Source organism: Simochromis diagramma, unplaced genomic scaffold (genome assembly GCF_900408965.1).
Source record: "Simochromis diagramma unplaced genomic scaffold, fSimDia1.1 OVJJ01000596.1, whole genome shotgun sequence".
Taxonomy (NCBI): Eukaryota; Metazoa; Chordata; class Actinopteri; order Cichliformes; family Cichlidae; genus Simochromis; species Simochromis diagramma.
Window position 1 is genome coordinate 16415720 of NW_024387245.1, and position 14759 is coordinate 16430478.

Genomic DNA, 14759 nt, shown 5'->3' on the forward strand with positions numbered 1-14759 from the left:
TCTGTCCGAGGGCTAACACAGACATTAAGCCATTCAGTCTTTGTGCTGTGGGAGGAATGTTACACAGGCACATGGTGTAATTAAATTACATCTCTCTCTGCTACGAGGCAACACTGCTAACCACTGTACCACCACACCATCCCATGTTTGCATGTAAAAATAAATATATTGAACTAATTTACTTGTTTTACACAACTTGTGATGGTCAAATCACCAGATGAATGATTTTTGCAGCATTGCACTTGCTTTAGTTGCAGATGCAGTCCTGTTTTATTTAGTTCTAATAATCTTTATACGCCTGCTCACTCTTGTTCTGATGATGTCCTGGTTGGACTACGTGGTGCTCAGCTGATCTATTTTATCAGGGTGAACAGTCAAAGATGCATCAGCTCTTATATGTAGAGCCCAAAGCTGAAAGCCTGGGTCAAGAAAAGGAGCAGTGTTTTCATGATTCTTTTATTTGAAAGAAAATAGATCATTCTCTTTACACAAAGACCTTCAGTACAAGTACCCTGACTGACGACACAAAAGATACACAAAAAAGTAGCATATATGACAAATAAAATGACAAAACACAGCACTCACAAGTGGATTTCAAAGAACCACATTGCATATCACACACACACACACACACACACACACATCAACACAGCTGAGATGAGAAGAATAAAAATCCTGTTTCTGTACACACGCACACACACGCACGCACATCAGTTTGCACTCATAATAGTGTTTTTTTTTAATATGTAAACTGGTGTTTGATAGCTTAACAACACAAAACCAGCCAAAAAAACAAGCTCCTGGCAGAACATCAAATAAAGTACATAAAAAAATTAAAATAAAAAAAAAACCAGCCTTCTGATACAAAATACGACTTAATACTATAGCATAGAAAGTTGCCTATATTACACAAGAACACACTGAAGTGCATTTTGATGTAGTCTGCATGGTTATTATGTTGCTGTCACTTACACAGTTTTGCATCACCACCAGAGTCAAAGTGTGCACATCACAAAATGCTTAGCACTGAATAACATGTGGTTGATAAAAGCACCGTGTCAATGCACGCAGTAATAATGTTGCTGATGTACTGCCTCGTATTATGAGCTTCCATTACACAAAGATAACAAATGACAGTGCAAAGTGGGAGCTAATGGAGTGGATGTGGTGCAGGTTCTGCTCGAGGTGTTAGCATTAAAACTGAGGCATCCAACAAGACAAGCAGCAATACCACTTTTAAAAGCAGCTGTTAGCCCGTTATTTATAACGCAAATCGATGCAAGTCAGTCCTTTCCTTTGAGATTTCAAATCTCTGTGGTCCTCAGCAAGGATATCTGCAGGCAAGGAGCGTTAATGTAGCTTTGAAACTCATTTAGGTCCACGATGACTTCGTTTAGAGATGAAACCTTCCCTTCAGCGTGTAAGTCAATCCACAATATGAGGCCAGTGTGGCAACCGCTGGAGGTATAAACCCAGTCTGCAGACCTCTGGCCAGTCGTCTGATATTCTCTGAGCGCCTTGGACAGAGCTAATTTTACAGAAGCAGCACAGCTGATCCAGACTCTTCTTGAGAATCATTAGCTTCATAAATGGTTTAAATCCATGAAGACTTGTTGGAAAAGAGGTTACAATAATAACATAAAATGGGCTTCTTTGGCACTGGATGAATTTTATGGAATGAGTTCTGTGGAGTGCTCCTTGTGATCTCAAAGCCCAAATACAGTAATATAGGCAGGATGTGGTCCCAGCTTGTTTTAAGTCCAACATCTTAACTGTGGCCATAAGAATCTTCTGTGTCCATATTATAAAACGGAGAAACCTGTAGCTTTAAGACACCTGATTCATTTTCAGTCTTTAAAGCAGAGATTTCCCTGGCCTTAGGTCCGATTCTCTCGATGGAGAAGCGAAGATCTAAAATACACAAGATAAGTAACCAGTGTTATTACAGTCAAGATAAATTGCCCTTTTTTGCATTAGTACAATGTTTGGGATATGTGGGTGTGTGTCTACACCTACCGAAGTGACCTGCGACTGTCTTTCTCCATGTTGTTCTCTGGTCCTTCGCTCTCATATGAAGCCAGATGCAGCTCTGCAACAATAAGATAAACAATAATGGCTTTGTTTGTTTCCTAAAGCTGACAAACTATAGCAAACATTTGTATGATTGACATCTCCAAAACGCAGGGGAGACTGAATACTGACCGTCTTCGGTGAAAATGGGTGTTGTGACAAGGTACTGAAGGATTCGCCGCTCTCTGTCGAACGGACAAACAACCTGGCGCCAAACCAGGAACTCGCTCACCTGTTTTGCAAGCTCCCAGAGTTTCTGTGGAGACAGATTTGTACAATAGATTATAATGGGCAGATGAAAGAAAAGCATCATTAAGGAAAATGCATTGCTCTTTTTAGCCACAAGGGGGAGTCACAACATCACATGTAAAAGCCTGAACTTGTACTGCTACAAATCTGACCGTTTTTAATCCTTTAAACAACATAATCTTCTGAAATGTGTCCTAACCTCAAAGTTTATGTGTCCATTGGGCAGCCTACTGGCACAGCCTTCATTCAGGAAGTAGATGTCTTTAATGAGGAGACTGAAGAAAGGAATCACAATCTGGAGGAGAAACACACCAGCTCATTTACGTACACATTCACCACCTGGAGCTTTTTATTTTCAGAGTAAATCCCGGATGCTCTCTCACCTTCTCCTGGCTGCTGTGTGCGGTCTCAGACCTCTGGGTAGCACCGCGGAGCGCAGTGCGGTAGTTACTGAAGTTACTGGATGGGTCCATCTGGTGCTGAATGAGAGCACACACAAGAGACGGCCATCAAACGCAAATCCGTGTGGGCATGCTTAAAGTTTGCACATGGTGAGGGTTTGAAATCCTGAGCAACTTGAAATCTTAAGTTTACGTTACACTACACAGGATTCACTGCTGCATGCCAATTGTCCTTACCTCCAGAATTTCAAACTTGTCCGTGTTGACTTTATTCCAGGTTTTCTTCAGTCTGGCGACAGGACTCATGTTCATCCCAGCTGGACACAGAGAAAGGGTGAGTAAATGCAGAGCACTTACGGGTCAGATCGAGCCAACGAGCTGTATGTGTGCCGTCAAATACTCACTGATGATGGCCATGAGAGAGTTGAAGTTTCCAATGTTGAAACACTCCTGAGCAACATCGATGAAGAACTCTATGATCCGCGCTCTGTGTTTCTTCTTCATCGGCTTAAATGAGAGAACAAACAGAGCAGGTCAGTACAAATTCAATATATGTACAAAATTATGCACCTTTGGAGTGTAGTAAGAATCTAAGAGTGGTTTGTAGTTCAGCTCAAAGGCGTTCCTTGGTCCAAAACGAATCACAACAACTTACCATACAGATCTCAGTGGCCACAAGATAGCTCAGTCTGTTGAACCAGCTGACGTAAGCTTCCAGGTTGCTAGTTTTACGTTTCCGAAAGAAACCCTGAAACACAAATTATGGCATAATTAAAACAAAGAACAAGTCTAGATCTGAGTGCATTTTTGTCTGCATTTCATTATTTTTGAAAGAAGTTAAACATTTAAAACTGTGAGTCACAGAAAGGACCATTTCGAAATTAAATGAGATCTTAGAACTTAGATCTCTTTCATTTTATGGACCCCTAAAGCTCTGATACCTTCATAAATTCCATCACTCACGTTCAAATGTGAACTTACATTAACCTCCTAAGACCCGAACTCTTCCACAGCATGCATTTTTAATTTCTCTTTGATATTTGGGCTGATTGGAACCCGATGAATGTAAAAACAAAGAATTACCAGATTTTTGTTTTACCTGATTTTTCCTTCTAAGAAAAATCAGAGCCACATATGAGGATATTCGTTTAAAATTTCAATAGAACAGTGGCAGTATAATGTCCTCGTAAGTGGATATCAGGCCCTTGTAGAGCAAAATTTTGTATTTTGGTCTAAATAACCCAAAATGTGATGTCCACATATGTGGATGCCAGGTCCTAGGAGGTTAAATTATATCTGTACTACTTTCAGCTCATCATCTGTCATTTTTAGCTAGCAAACGGTCTGCGGGATTTAACCAAAGCTATTGGCTTATTATTTTAATGTTTGCCCTCTGTTTAAATTTAAGGCATGATTAACATTTGCATTTTATCAATTTCTGTAACTGAAAATTTCAACAGGTTATCCACAGCTTTAACCAACAATCTCTTATACAAGATTTTACCTAGCTATTTAAGTTTACATTTAGCTAGTAATCTCCACCTTTTAGCATAATCTTAGCGAGCTATATCCAGTGTTTATCTATTATCTTTAGCTAATAATTCAACTCATATGCTAAGCTAGTTATACTGCCATAGCTAACAATTTCCAGCTTTCTCCATGCTTCTAAAGTAATTGGTTACTGTGTATCTGTTTTTCTTTTACTGACAATGTTTATCCACAGATAGCCAACAACTTCAACTACAGACAAACTTAACAATCTTTCAAATATATGTTTTCTATAGATCTTATCTATTTTAATTATCTAATAAAATACCCTTTTGTTATTGATGTTTCTGCTCGGAGGTAGGTCTGCTCAATTCTTTAATTAGGTTTTAATTTCCGCTTTGTTTTACTTTTTCCTCATATCAGTCAAGCTAATGTTTCCATGTACCTTTTGGCTACTTGTTGGTCTTCTATTAATATTTGTTCCCTGAGATTCAGCATCATCGGCATAATCTTCTTAAGGTTAGCCAATAAATTATTTTATAAATCAGAAATAGAAGGAGACAGACTGCTGCTCCTCTATAATTTCCTTTGCTAATGGATCCTGACAGCCTTCACACCCACACAACCTCTGGACCTGCACTGAAGCCTGTGACGTGTCTGCTTGTTATTTTCATCTCATTTACATCTACTTTGGTGCCTTTTGTTTTGTTTTTTTTCTATAAGGACACTCTGTGGAGAACTTGTTTCTCAGAGGCCCTTTTATATAAACAAACATTATAAAAGCTCTGTATAAATAAATTTGACTTGTCCGTGATGATGTAATCTCAGAGATTCATGGCTCTATTAAATGCTTACACAACAGCGACAGCCCACTCCACTCCAAACTTCCCCTTCTACACTTCAGGACCCCTTTCGCTGACTCAACTGCTCTTTTATACAAAGTGGGTCTTATATAACTGGCACAGCACTGGTTGGAGCACGGCTACAAACAGTGGGTGAGCACTTGTTCCCAGCAGCAGTGATTGAATACGACCCTTCAGCTCACTTACAGGTCCCTCAGATTCACTTAGACATATGCAAAAGGATTTTTTCATACTGTGTCTGAGCTATGTTAAAAATAACACTGCACAAATTGTTATCTATCTGCCAGTAGATTCTCTGATGTGGTTTCCAAAGCATATTTACTTCAACTGAAGCAGACCACAAATTACACCCAAAGCAGGCCCAGAATATACTTCAAATCAAAACAATAAAAATTGACTCAAAATAACTGCAATCGTCTGCAGTCCTTTGATGCTGATAATTATAAAGAGGTCATGTTACTGTATTTTCAAGCCGTCTTTACACAGTAAAACTGCACGCAGCAAGCCGTAGCTGTTAGATCTATCTGCTAATTGCGACTGGAATGAGATTCATTTATATGACTTTGCACAAGCTCCTCATGTCTCCAGTTTTATCATGTAGAAGTTCAAAAGGAAAAAAGCAAATAATGAAATGAAAAGTAAACCTGAGCCTGCAAGTTCCTGAGTGAGAAGATGGGAATTTTTGTGAGCTGTTTGTCCAAAACTCGATCTAAAACGCTGGAGGTAGAGTTAAGCTAAGCGTTTTTTCATTCAAACTCAATTGTACCTTATGGTTCTCCAGAGGATCCTTCATGGCAAACGTCTGGATGAACTCCTCGGGACCAATAAAACTCAGTCGGTCCTGAGGGCAGAAAACAGAACATAAAAACAATTAAGACAATGACAACAGCATAAAACAGACAATCATAAAAGCTCATTAATATAATCTACAGACGTGCTTTGAAGGACTGAAAAAAATTTCTCTCTACAGAATCCGATAATAAGCACAGGCACCCAAGTTTTAACGCCAACTTCCTACCAGTTCAATGTGTGTAAGCTGCTGGGCGAGGACGAAGGGATCGTCGCACACGCTCAGTACGTCGCTCCGCTGAGCCGATGCTTGCTTGCTCTTCAAGGAAGCGGGACGCTCCATTGCCGCCGCATTGAGCGCAGCCACAGCCTCCTCGTATTGGCCGAGGGCAGAGAGGCGTTTGATAAGACGCTGGGTCATCTGCTGCATGGCTCGCCAAGAGTACTGCAGCGTGACACAGACAGCACAAATAATGACAACTATGACAGGGAGGTGAGAATGAACTTGAGATATTTATGTTGAATTATTGCAAATTCATTGCATGAGAAGTTTTAACTACAGGAGCTCTGAACGCTAACCTCGTCCCCTCGGGCCACGTGAAGCGTCATGTCTTTAAGGCAGCGCATCATCCTCTCGTCCCTGAAGTCGTATGGAAACGTCTCAGTCCACTCGGTCAGCAGCTGCACCAGCTTAGGGGCCACCTCACGGAAACGAATCTGAAAACCATCAGATGGCGCACTAAGTGACACTCAGGCAGGCATGATTTGATTTATCTTATGAGTAAATCTCTCTTTGGTCAATAATCTAAACGGCATGGCCCTCATATCTTTTAAAACACGCAAGAGTAGCCACAGCTCGCTGTTTTTCTAAGAGCATATTCTGCCATTATTTATTTTATCTTTGCAGTTTCTGTTTCCGAGTGTTCCCTTGCCTGGATTTTATTTGCTTGGGCAAAAAAAAAAAAAAAAACAGATAAATACTTTCTCTCAGAAAGAAGCATGTGGGTGAGAGAGCTTGTGGATTTTATAGTGGGTGGAAGGTTGTGTGGGAGCAGAGAGTGAGTGTGACGAGAAGAGAAGCAAATTATAGCCCTGTGTGTGTGTGTGTGTGTGTGTGTGTGTGTGTGTGTGTGTGTGTGTGTGTGTGTGTGTGTGTTTGTGTGTTGCCAGCCCACCTTATCCAGCAGGGCATCTCCAGACCGCTGCTGCTCCACACACAGGTGACAAACCCTCGTCATGAGCTCGTAGGGGGGCAGGAAGAGGCGTGAACTCAGCAGGAAAGTGAACACATACGACCTCTGATGAGGAGGAAAGAACAAGAAGAGAAAGGTCAACACAGCCAGGACAGCCGACCTCTTTTCTCAGACTCGTCTATTCTAGACCACTCCGTTTCTCACAAAAAGACCATGTTTCCTGTAACGTACGTCAGGGTAGTAGTCCACTGTGGGAACCAGGTGCTGGATCAGAGCCTCAAGAGATGCAGACACCAGGCTATTGTCATGGTAACACATCTCCCCGTAGCTGGTGGTGACGCCGTGTCCGTAAAACCGCGCTTTCGCCGCAGCTACGTTGTTGTTGTTACGACAGGACTGGTCGCTGCTGCTGCCGCTGCTGCCGCTCGTGTGGCGATGTGCGCGGCCTGGACAGGAAGTGCTGTGCTGGCGAGGGCTGTGAGGCTGCGGCGAGGAGTATGGGTTTTCAGACAGAGCGCAGCTGGTGTAATGATGCTCCTTCGCATTCACAGAGGAGACAGAGGCGCTCCGATAAGCCCCGCTGTGAGGCTGAGGTATGTCGTAGGGGTTCTCTCCAACAGAGTAGGCGCCGTTGTAGATGTTCTCCCTCGCAGGTTTCGGGACAGTGCTGCTCCGGTACGGGCTCGTAGATTGTTGGTGGTTGGCATTGCTGCTGTAAGGGACGCAGGAGCTGAACTTCCCAGCATATGGCGTTGTTGGAGGCATGATGACCTTTACAGAACATACAAGGAGTAGGTTAGGGTTGAGAAATAAAGATTAACAGACTATTTATATGCAATTTCATGACATGATAATACATTTTCTCAGTCAGCTGAGAAATACATGATGGATAACATGCAATCTTGAATATATGTTTTTCATAATTCACATGAAGATACATCTTCCAGCCAATTTAAAGATTCCCAATAAGCCAGATATGATAAACAGGCAACAGGGAGGGTTTCTTTTCTTCTTTTTTTTTAAAGATAATTTAGATTTGCTTCCTGAAACCTCATTCTAAAGCCAATCTTTCTGGAACTGGGTATGAAATATCCCAGGAAAATTAAGAGATGATTGCACAGCCTAAACAGGAAAAGAGCAACAATCAGTAGGTTTCCCCGGGTATCTGAAACAGTGGACGGCACAGGAAGAGGCCCAATAAAAATAAAACATTGCATTTAGTTTGTAGAAACAGAGGCTTTCAAAGTGACACTTTGCATTATTCAAACAAATCCTGACAAGTTATAATACCAGACATGTAGGTGTTGAATGAAGTAGAAAGGCTTCTGTGATTGAATTAAAGCAGATCGTTGTTTTCATTTTCTTTCTCCTTACCCTTACTGCAGTGTCTATGTCCAATCAACCATCAAAAATTATAACTCCATTGCACAAGCCAGTTTTAAAAGAATAATTATGACGCAGTTTCTTTCGTTGATCAGCTAATCCATGATTTCCCAAAGGTTTCCCAATAATTATGGCACAACAGTTGTCAACAGACCGATCCTTTTATAGTCAACTTGAAGTCACAAAATCGTGACTAGTGTCTCTTGCAGCGTCTTACTGCGTTAGCCTGCCCGTCTCTCTGGGAAGCCGAGTGTTGTGAAAATACGTTTAAGCAACTCCATCACGCAAAGGAAAGACTTAGGGATGTCTGTGAAAGGAATTATACTTAATCACATAATTTTACCCCTCCTCTGTCTATACTTTCTGGTTCTGAACACAAACATTTCTCCTTTGGAAATTTACAGCTTGGAGAAAGTCATTTGTTGGTGAAAATTTCTACAAATCAGCTTATACTCACAACAACAACCTGCCAGATGACACAACAGCAGTGATTCCCCCCCGCCCTTTGTCTTAATGGTTAATATAATTGGATTTGAGTTGGGTAAGTTGATCCCAGATCACCACCGAGGCGTGCTTTAACTCTGGAGCCATCTTTATCCTGCTACTGTTGTCTGTCTTGGCACCACATGCCAGCATAAGCGAGCCACACACAGTTACATGTGAGCAATGCACATATACTGTGCCAGAAACAAAACCCTGCAGGAATCCAGCAGACTTTTGTTTGTCCATCACAGTGCCGACAGAGGAGTGTCTGCCTGAGCCAACATCTTACGCACACACACACCCTTGTCCACAATGGCGCCTAGCCCCATGCCGGTATAATCCAAACACACACACACACACACAAACAAATGATGGCTTGAACGATGCACACACACACACGCACACACACACACACGCACACACACATACATACACACACACAAATATACCACAGTGTTTGGCATGTTGCCAGTGTAAGCCAGTCCCGTGCCAAACCATCTTTTGAACTCTGTGATCTCAGCCTGCTGTTCTTCTTCTAACTTAGTTAGAGATTACGGTGTCTTTACCTTCCTCGAATTACAAACACAATCTGGAAAAGCATGGCTGCGGTGGTCAAGTTGAGATAAGAGTCCTCTGAGTAATATTTACTCCAGTGTAGATGCCTTTTGTCCTTCTGTTTGCATTGGAAGGTGACCTTGTGCAAAGGGGGAAAACTAAGAAATTGGAAAACAATCCTGTGTTTTTCCACACGGACTTCCTGAAAAGTTGACCCTTTGGATAGTTGCGGTTTCCCCGCTGCTGCACTGCAATTGCACTCTTTCTAAATCATAGGTTGGACTCTCCGTGAATGACTTAATGATGGCATTGGGAGTATAATTTCATATTAAAAGCATTGTTTATATTCTCTTGTTTGTAAACTTTGAAGATTGCAGGCTTAAGAAGCAGACTGATGTGAATATAATAATACAGGAAAAAGCAAAAAATGTACAGTGATGTAAGAACATTTTTACCAAGAAAACCACTTTTGTACTAGACCGTTAAAAATCCTAAGGGCTGCACGTCTGCATTTTCTTACCAGCTGGCATCGAAACAAGACTGCAGCACCCATTGGCTAAAATGTCATGAAATGGTTAAAACAAATTGAACTTTTGATGGTGCAGCAGGAAAATCTCATCCACTAATGGATTTACACCAATAAAATGTGCTCGCGCCGCAACAACAAGACAAGCCAGTTCGGCGGATTTAAAAAGGTCTTCTGTACATGAAAGCTGCCCATGTCTGGCTTTTAATGAATCTGAAGGCGTTGTCAGAATACTTTTTTCTAAAACCATTTAATGTGGTTTTAAAGAGTACACCTAGCAATGCTGTGCCCTACAGGAGGAGGGGGACGGGGCAGAGGAGGAGGTCTTCAACAATAGAAGCATTATCTATCCTGTCATGGCATTAACAACCACACAAAGACCCACAGGAAGAGATCAGAGCAGATCCCAGCAGATCAGACACACACAGCAGCTTTCACACACTCTGGTCTCCGCTGTCAGGCCATACGACGCCCAGCCTCTGCGTGAGCCGAGCCTGGGATCATTTTTACATCAGTCAAACCAGAAAAGCAGACTTTACTCATTCTTCTCTAAGGTGGGACCTCTTATTATAGCTCTTGTGCAGTGAAGTCACAAATAATAATCTGCCAGGCTTAAACAAGGACAAGACTTTTTGTTTATGACTTCAATAAAAGAGCATATCGAAACCCATTTACTGACCTTAGTAGAGATCGCTTTATTCATACAAAATAAAAGCTACAAGGTACTGACCTCAGAACAGCCTGGACCAACTGCCTTAGCTTAGATGAGACAGGGGTTTGTTTGACTCCTGCTTTAAAAAAAAAAAAAAAAAAAAAAAACATCTAATAAAATTCGAAGACTTTAAGCAGCTGGTCAGTAGCAAGAAAACAACAGTCACGTTTTCTAAATTAGCACCTTGTCTTCTGCAAAGTTCAGCAGGTAGGTTAACACAGTGTATACCCATAAAAATGGTTTCATGAGAGGAGCAGCGGAGTAAGCTGAAGGCAGAGCCTGCGCCTGATAAGAGGATCCATAAAACTATTTGTGAGAGTGTTAAGATGTCAATGTACTGCAATGCTATCTTACTTCTACTTTGCACCCAATGTACTTTGACACTAATGAGCTACAACAGACAAGGTGGGTGAGTGAGAGAAGCATGACAGTCTGGAGGAAACTCCTGACAGCCGGGATTATCGTTATCAATAATGAGGCCAAAGTTCAGACTGTGCTCATGACACTTATTTGTGGCTTGCGTGTACAAGAGTTAACCTTTTAAAGAGACGCTGTACAATGATGTCACTGATGATTTGTCGATTTACGTGGGAGGACTAGTAACTTCACCTCATAACATAATATCGTAGAAAAATAAGATGGCTCTCTAATGATTTAATGCTTCTTTTAATTTTTTATGATTGAGCACCTCAGAAGTCAGCCAACTGAACCTTTTAAAGATTATAAGACTGGACAGATTTACCACATGTTGCTTGCTAATCACTTCACCATGTGCCAATTATGCTTTCTGCAATGGTACACTAGTTATATATTTAATTATTCTTTTACAGCCACTGAATGATTCAAGTTAAAGCAAGCTGCTGGTGTTAATTGAAAAAAATAAAGCCCCTTTACACCCTGTGGTGCAAACAAAAGCAATCATCTCAAACTCCCACCAGGGTAAGTTGAAATAAAATACAAAATGTATTGCTGCAGGTCTCCCCTGCACAAATACATTCGGTGTGAAGAACATTCTACTGCTCCTCCATGTCAGATTTTAATTTTCAAACAGCCCCATAAATGCAGCATGCCAATGGACCAAGATGCCTTCATGTGTTCTGCGCAGGAAAACTTTTTAAATGTGTTTATGGGGACATGACAAGGACTTAGGATACATCAGTAGTGAAAATCAAGACACATGCAGTGATTTTAAAGGGAGGATAGATCTGTTTTTTGGGTATGAAATAGATTTTCAAATCCCTTTAGGTAAAAATTGTCTGACACATTGACTTTGGGGGTTTTGCAATTACAGAAAAAGCCTACTTGATGAAATTCTTTATATCTTTGTCCAGATGTTGTTTTGTTCTGCTTGGCTGTCCAAGCATCAGAAGCTCCAACCTATAATGCTTCAGGATTGCATTCTGAGTGCAGGAAAGCGAAGTCACACGTCATCAAAGTACCAACCAAATTGCCAAACCAAAGTAGGAGGAAACAGCCCTAGTGTCCAAACAAATGTGGCGCAAGGAAGTGTGCAGGTCAGGGGAGGCCCACAGCAAAACACCAGAGGCTGGGACCCAGTGCCTGGTTTAAAAATCTGATAGATAGGCAAACAGAGCCGGACACAAATACCAGACTCGGATCGACAGGAGAGATACGCACAACAGGGCTCAACCACTTATGAGCCTGTTGTCTTCTTTTATTTCCAAACACAATGGATTCAGGGATGCACTTTCATACAAATACACACACCTGTCTCCCGTATCATCTGGTAGGCTAGTACAGTATTAACATACAGCCAGAAAGGATAAACACTACTACAAAGCTATATTAAACCTAAGCTTGTTTGGGGATGGAGGGGTTGACTTTCAACCTCTGTACAACACACAGATGTCAGCATTTAATTTTAACTTAGAGTAAGTTGACTTTGAGATAGTTCCAAAGACTCAAATGTTGCTGGCACCCTTCAGACCGCCTCGGTTAATAATTAAATTAGTTTAACTATTTAATGTGAGATTTATTTAAGCAGCTTCACAAGCTCACAGAGTACTGACATTCTTTTAAGTGACTGTGGGTTTGTGTAGAAGTGTGTGGAGGCTTTTTCCTTGGCCAGCAGCACACACATTTTTTCTGCCATTCTTTCTTCTTTTCCCTACAGACACACTCACACAATCTGTTACACACACACACACACACACACACACACACACACACACACATAAACCAGCCCAGCATGCCTGGTTAGCATGATGGGGTTCAGACTGAGTCATAACACACTAAAAGTAAAAGCTGACTGTGAAAAAGTCATGCTGTGCAAGCATGGTCCCATCGCAGGTGCTGGTGAGTAATGCTCGTTTGAGTCTGACAACCAGCCTAATTATAAACTCCTATGGGTGGCACAATAACAACAACAACAACAACAGGTCGGGAGTGAAACTGGGCGTTTAGAGAGAAAATAGTTCATCAGATATAGATCACTTTCAAATATTAGGTGAAGTAAATACGTTTTTAAAATAATAATAATAAAAAAAACTAGGAAACTTTAATCAACTTTTGCGCAAGAAAAGGCATTTCTATAACTCGATTATGCCTATGCGAAAGTTATCTATTTATATTTCAATAGCAAAAATGGTTTTATTATCACAAAATGAATAAATAGTAGTATATCGTTTCTCGAAAAATCCACATAAGCAACACTCCAAACAACTCACCTCTGAAACGGTGCTACTCAGCGTCCAAATACTGTGTCTCTGCCAGTAACCTTTGAGAAAATTAAAAGGAAAAAGGTTTTCCACGCTACTTCGAGTCTTTCTCACGTCGAGGAGACGCTAAACGTGTAACAAACAGGTAAATCTTTTAGCTGCTGTGAGTCCATGCAGTGCTCTTCTCCACTGTCTGTCTCCGCTCTTGCTTCATTGAGTATTTGAACAAGCAAAAGCTCGCAATAACCCACAAAGCCAGACGTATTCAAATGACTTCCACAGAGCCGGGAAAACTGACCAATCAACGCAAGGGGGCGGGTGGCGACTAGGCCCAATCACAGAAAATGGGTCAAAAAATCAAAAATCTCCCAAGTTCTGATTGGCTGACTCCCTCTCCATCTAAGTTCTGTCTTTTCGAGTGAAGCCTTGCAGCGAGTGTTTTTGTTGGAGAGCTGAAATATGGAAGGTATACGGTTTCCGTCGGGAATGTGTTAGTGTGTGTGGCTTTATGCTGGTCTTAGTGACTTAAAAAATAAGACAAAAAAATCCCTGAATAGTGTTTTATTTGTTTTTCTGTAGGGCTTATATATTTCGTGAATTGGACAGTATGTGTTACTCAGAGCACTTGGTTTCACTTTTTCCTACCTGCCAAATGTTGCCATTTATTTCAGCACTGTAAGGAAATCTGTGTGGAGTGGTCAGATTGTTTGCTGACATTGGCTCCTGTATTACCAATTCTCTATAGTTTGATACTTTCGATTCTTCATCTGGCATCTTGGAAGCAAAACCAGGGATTTTCCTGCATGGAGGAAAATCTTGGCTCCTCCCTACAGCAAAGGAGAAAAAAAAAATCACTGGCATTGTAACAATATTCTGTTAATTTCATTTTTGTGAACCATAATCCACATTTGTGTTTATTTAATAGCTGGGTACAATAGGATAATGTATAAATATTTGTCAAATAAGCTGACATGGACTACTTGTACATATGATCTGTAACAAACAGCATTATGTAATCTTTTGCAAAAAAAAAAAGAGAGAAGAAAACTGCAAAAGTGTGTGGCAATGTGGCTGAGAGGGGGACTTATTAACAATTAATAACAATGTTGATCTCTCGAAAACTTTTGTTACTGATCACTGTCTTTCTGTTTGAGATGAAATATGTTCTTTAAAATTGGATTAGCTCCTATTTTAAACCTTCTCCTGGGATATATGAGACTATTCTCTGTTTAAAGTGTTCATGTCATTCATTTAAAGGATATTTTAGTTTCTGTCAGCACTTCACTAAGAGATGAAAGAATTGCCAAACTTGGTTTCAAAGAGCAGAGGTAACCCAAATGTGTTATTTGACTCTATCAGTGGTATTGTC

General features: G+C 41.0%; 1 protein-coding gene across 1 annotated transcript; it reads right to left on the reverse strand.

Annotated features, from left to right (window-relative positions):
• Positions 1-442: 442 nt before the first annotated feature.
• Positions 443-13627, reverse strand: LOC120713948 (ras-GEF domain-containing family member 1B-B-like). Its single transcript, XM_039999896.1, has 14 exons — positions 13400-13627; positions 7285-7824; positions 7036-7158; positions 6440-6577; positions 6090-6305; positions 5838-5912; positions 3376-3468; positions 3125-3227; positions 2958-3037; positions 2703-2798; positions 2519-2614; positions 2203-2326; positions 2017-2089; positions 443-1911 (listed from the first exon to the last, which is right to left on the reverse strand). Exons 2-14 carry the CDS (start codon positions 7816-7818, stop codon positions 1878-1880), a joined length of 1785 nt encoding a protein of 594 aa, XP_039855830.1. The 5' UTR covers positions 7819-7824; positions 13400-13627; the 3' UTR covers positions 443-1877.
• Positions 13628-14759: the final 1132 nt, after the last annotated feature.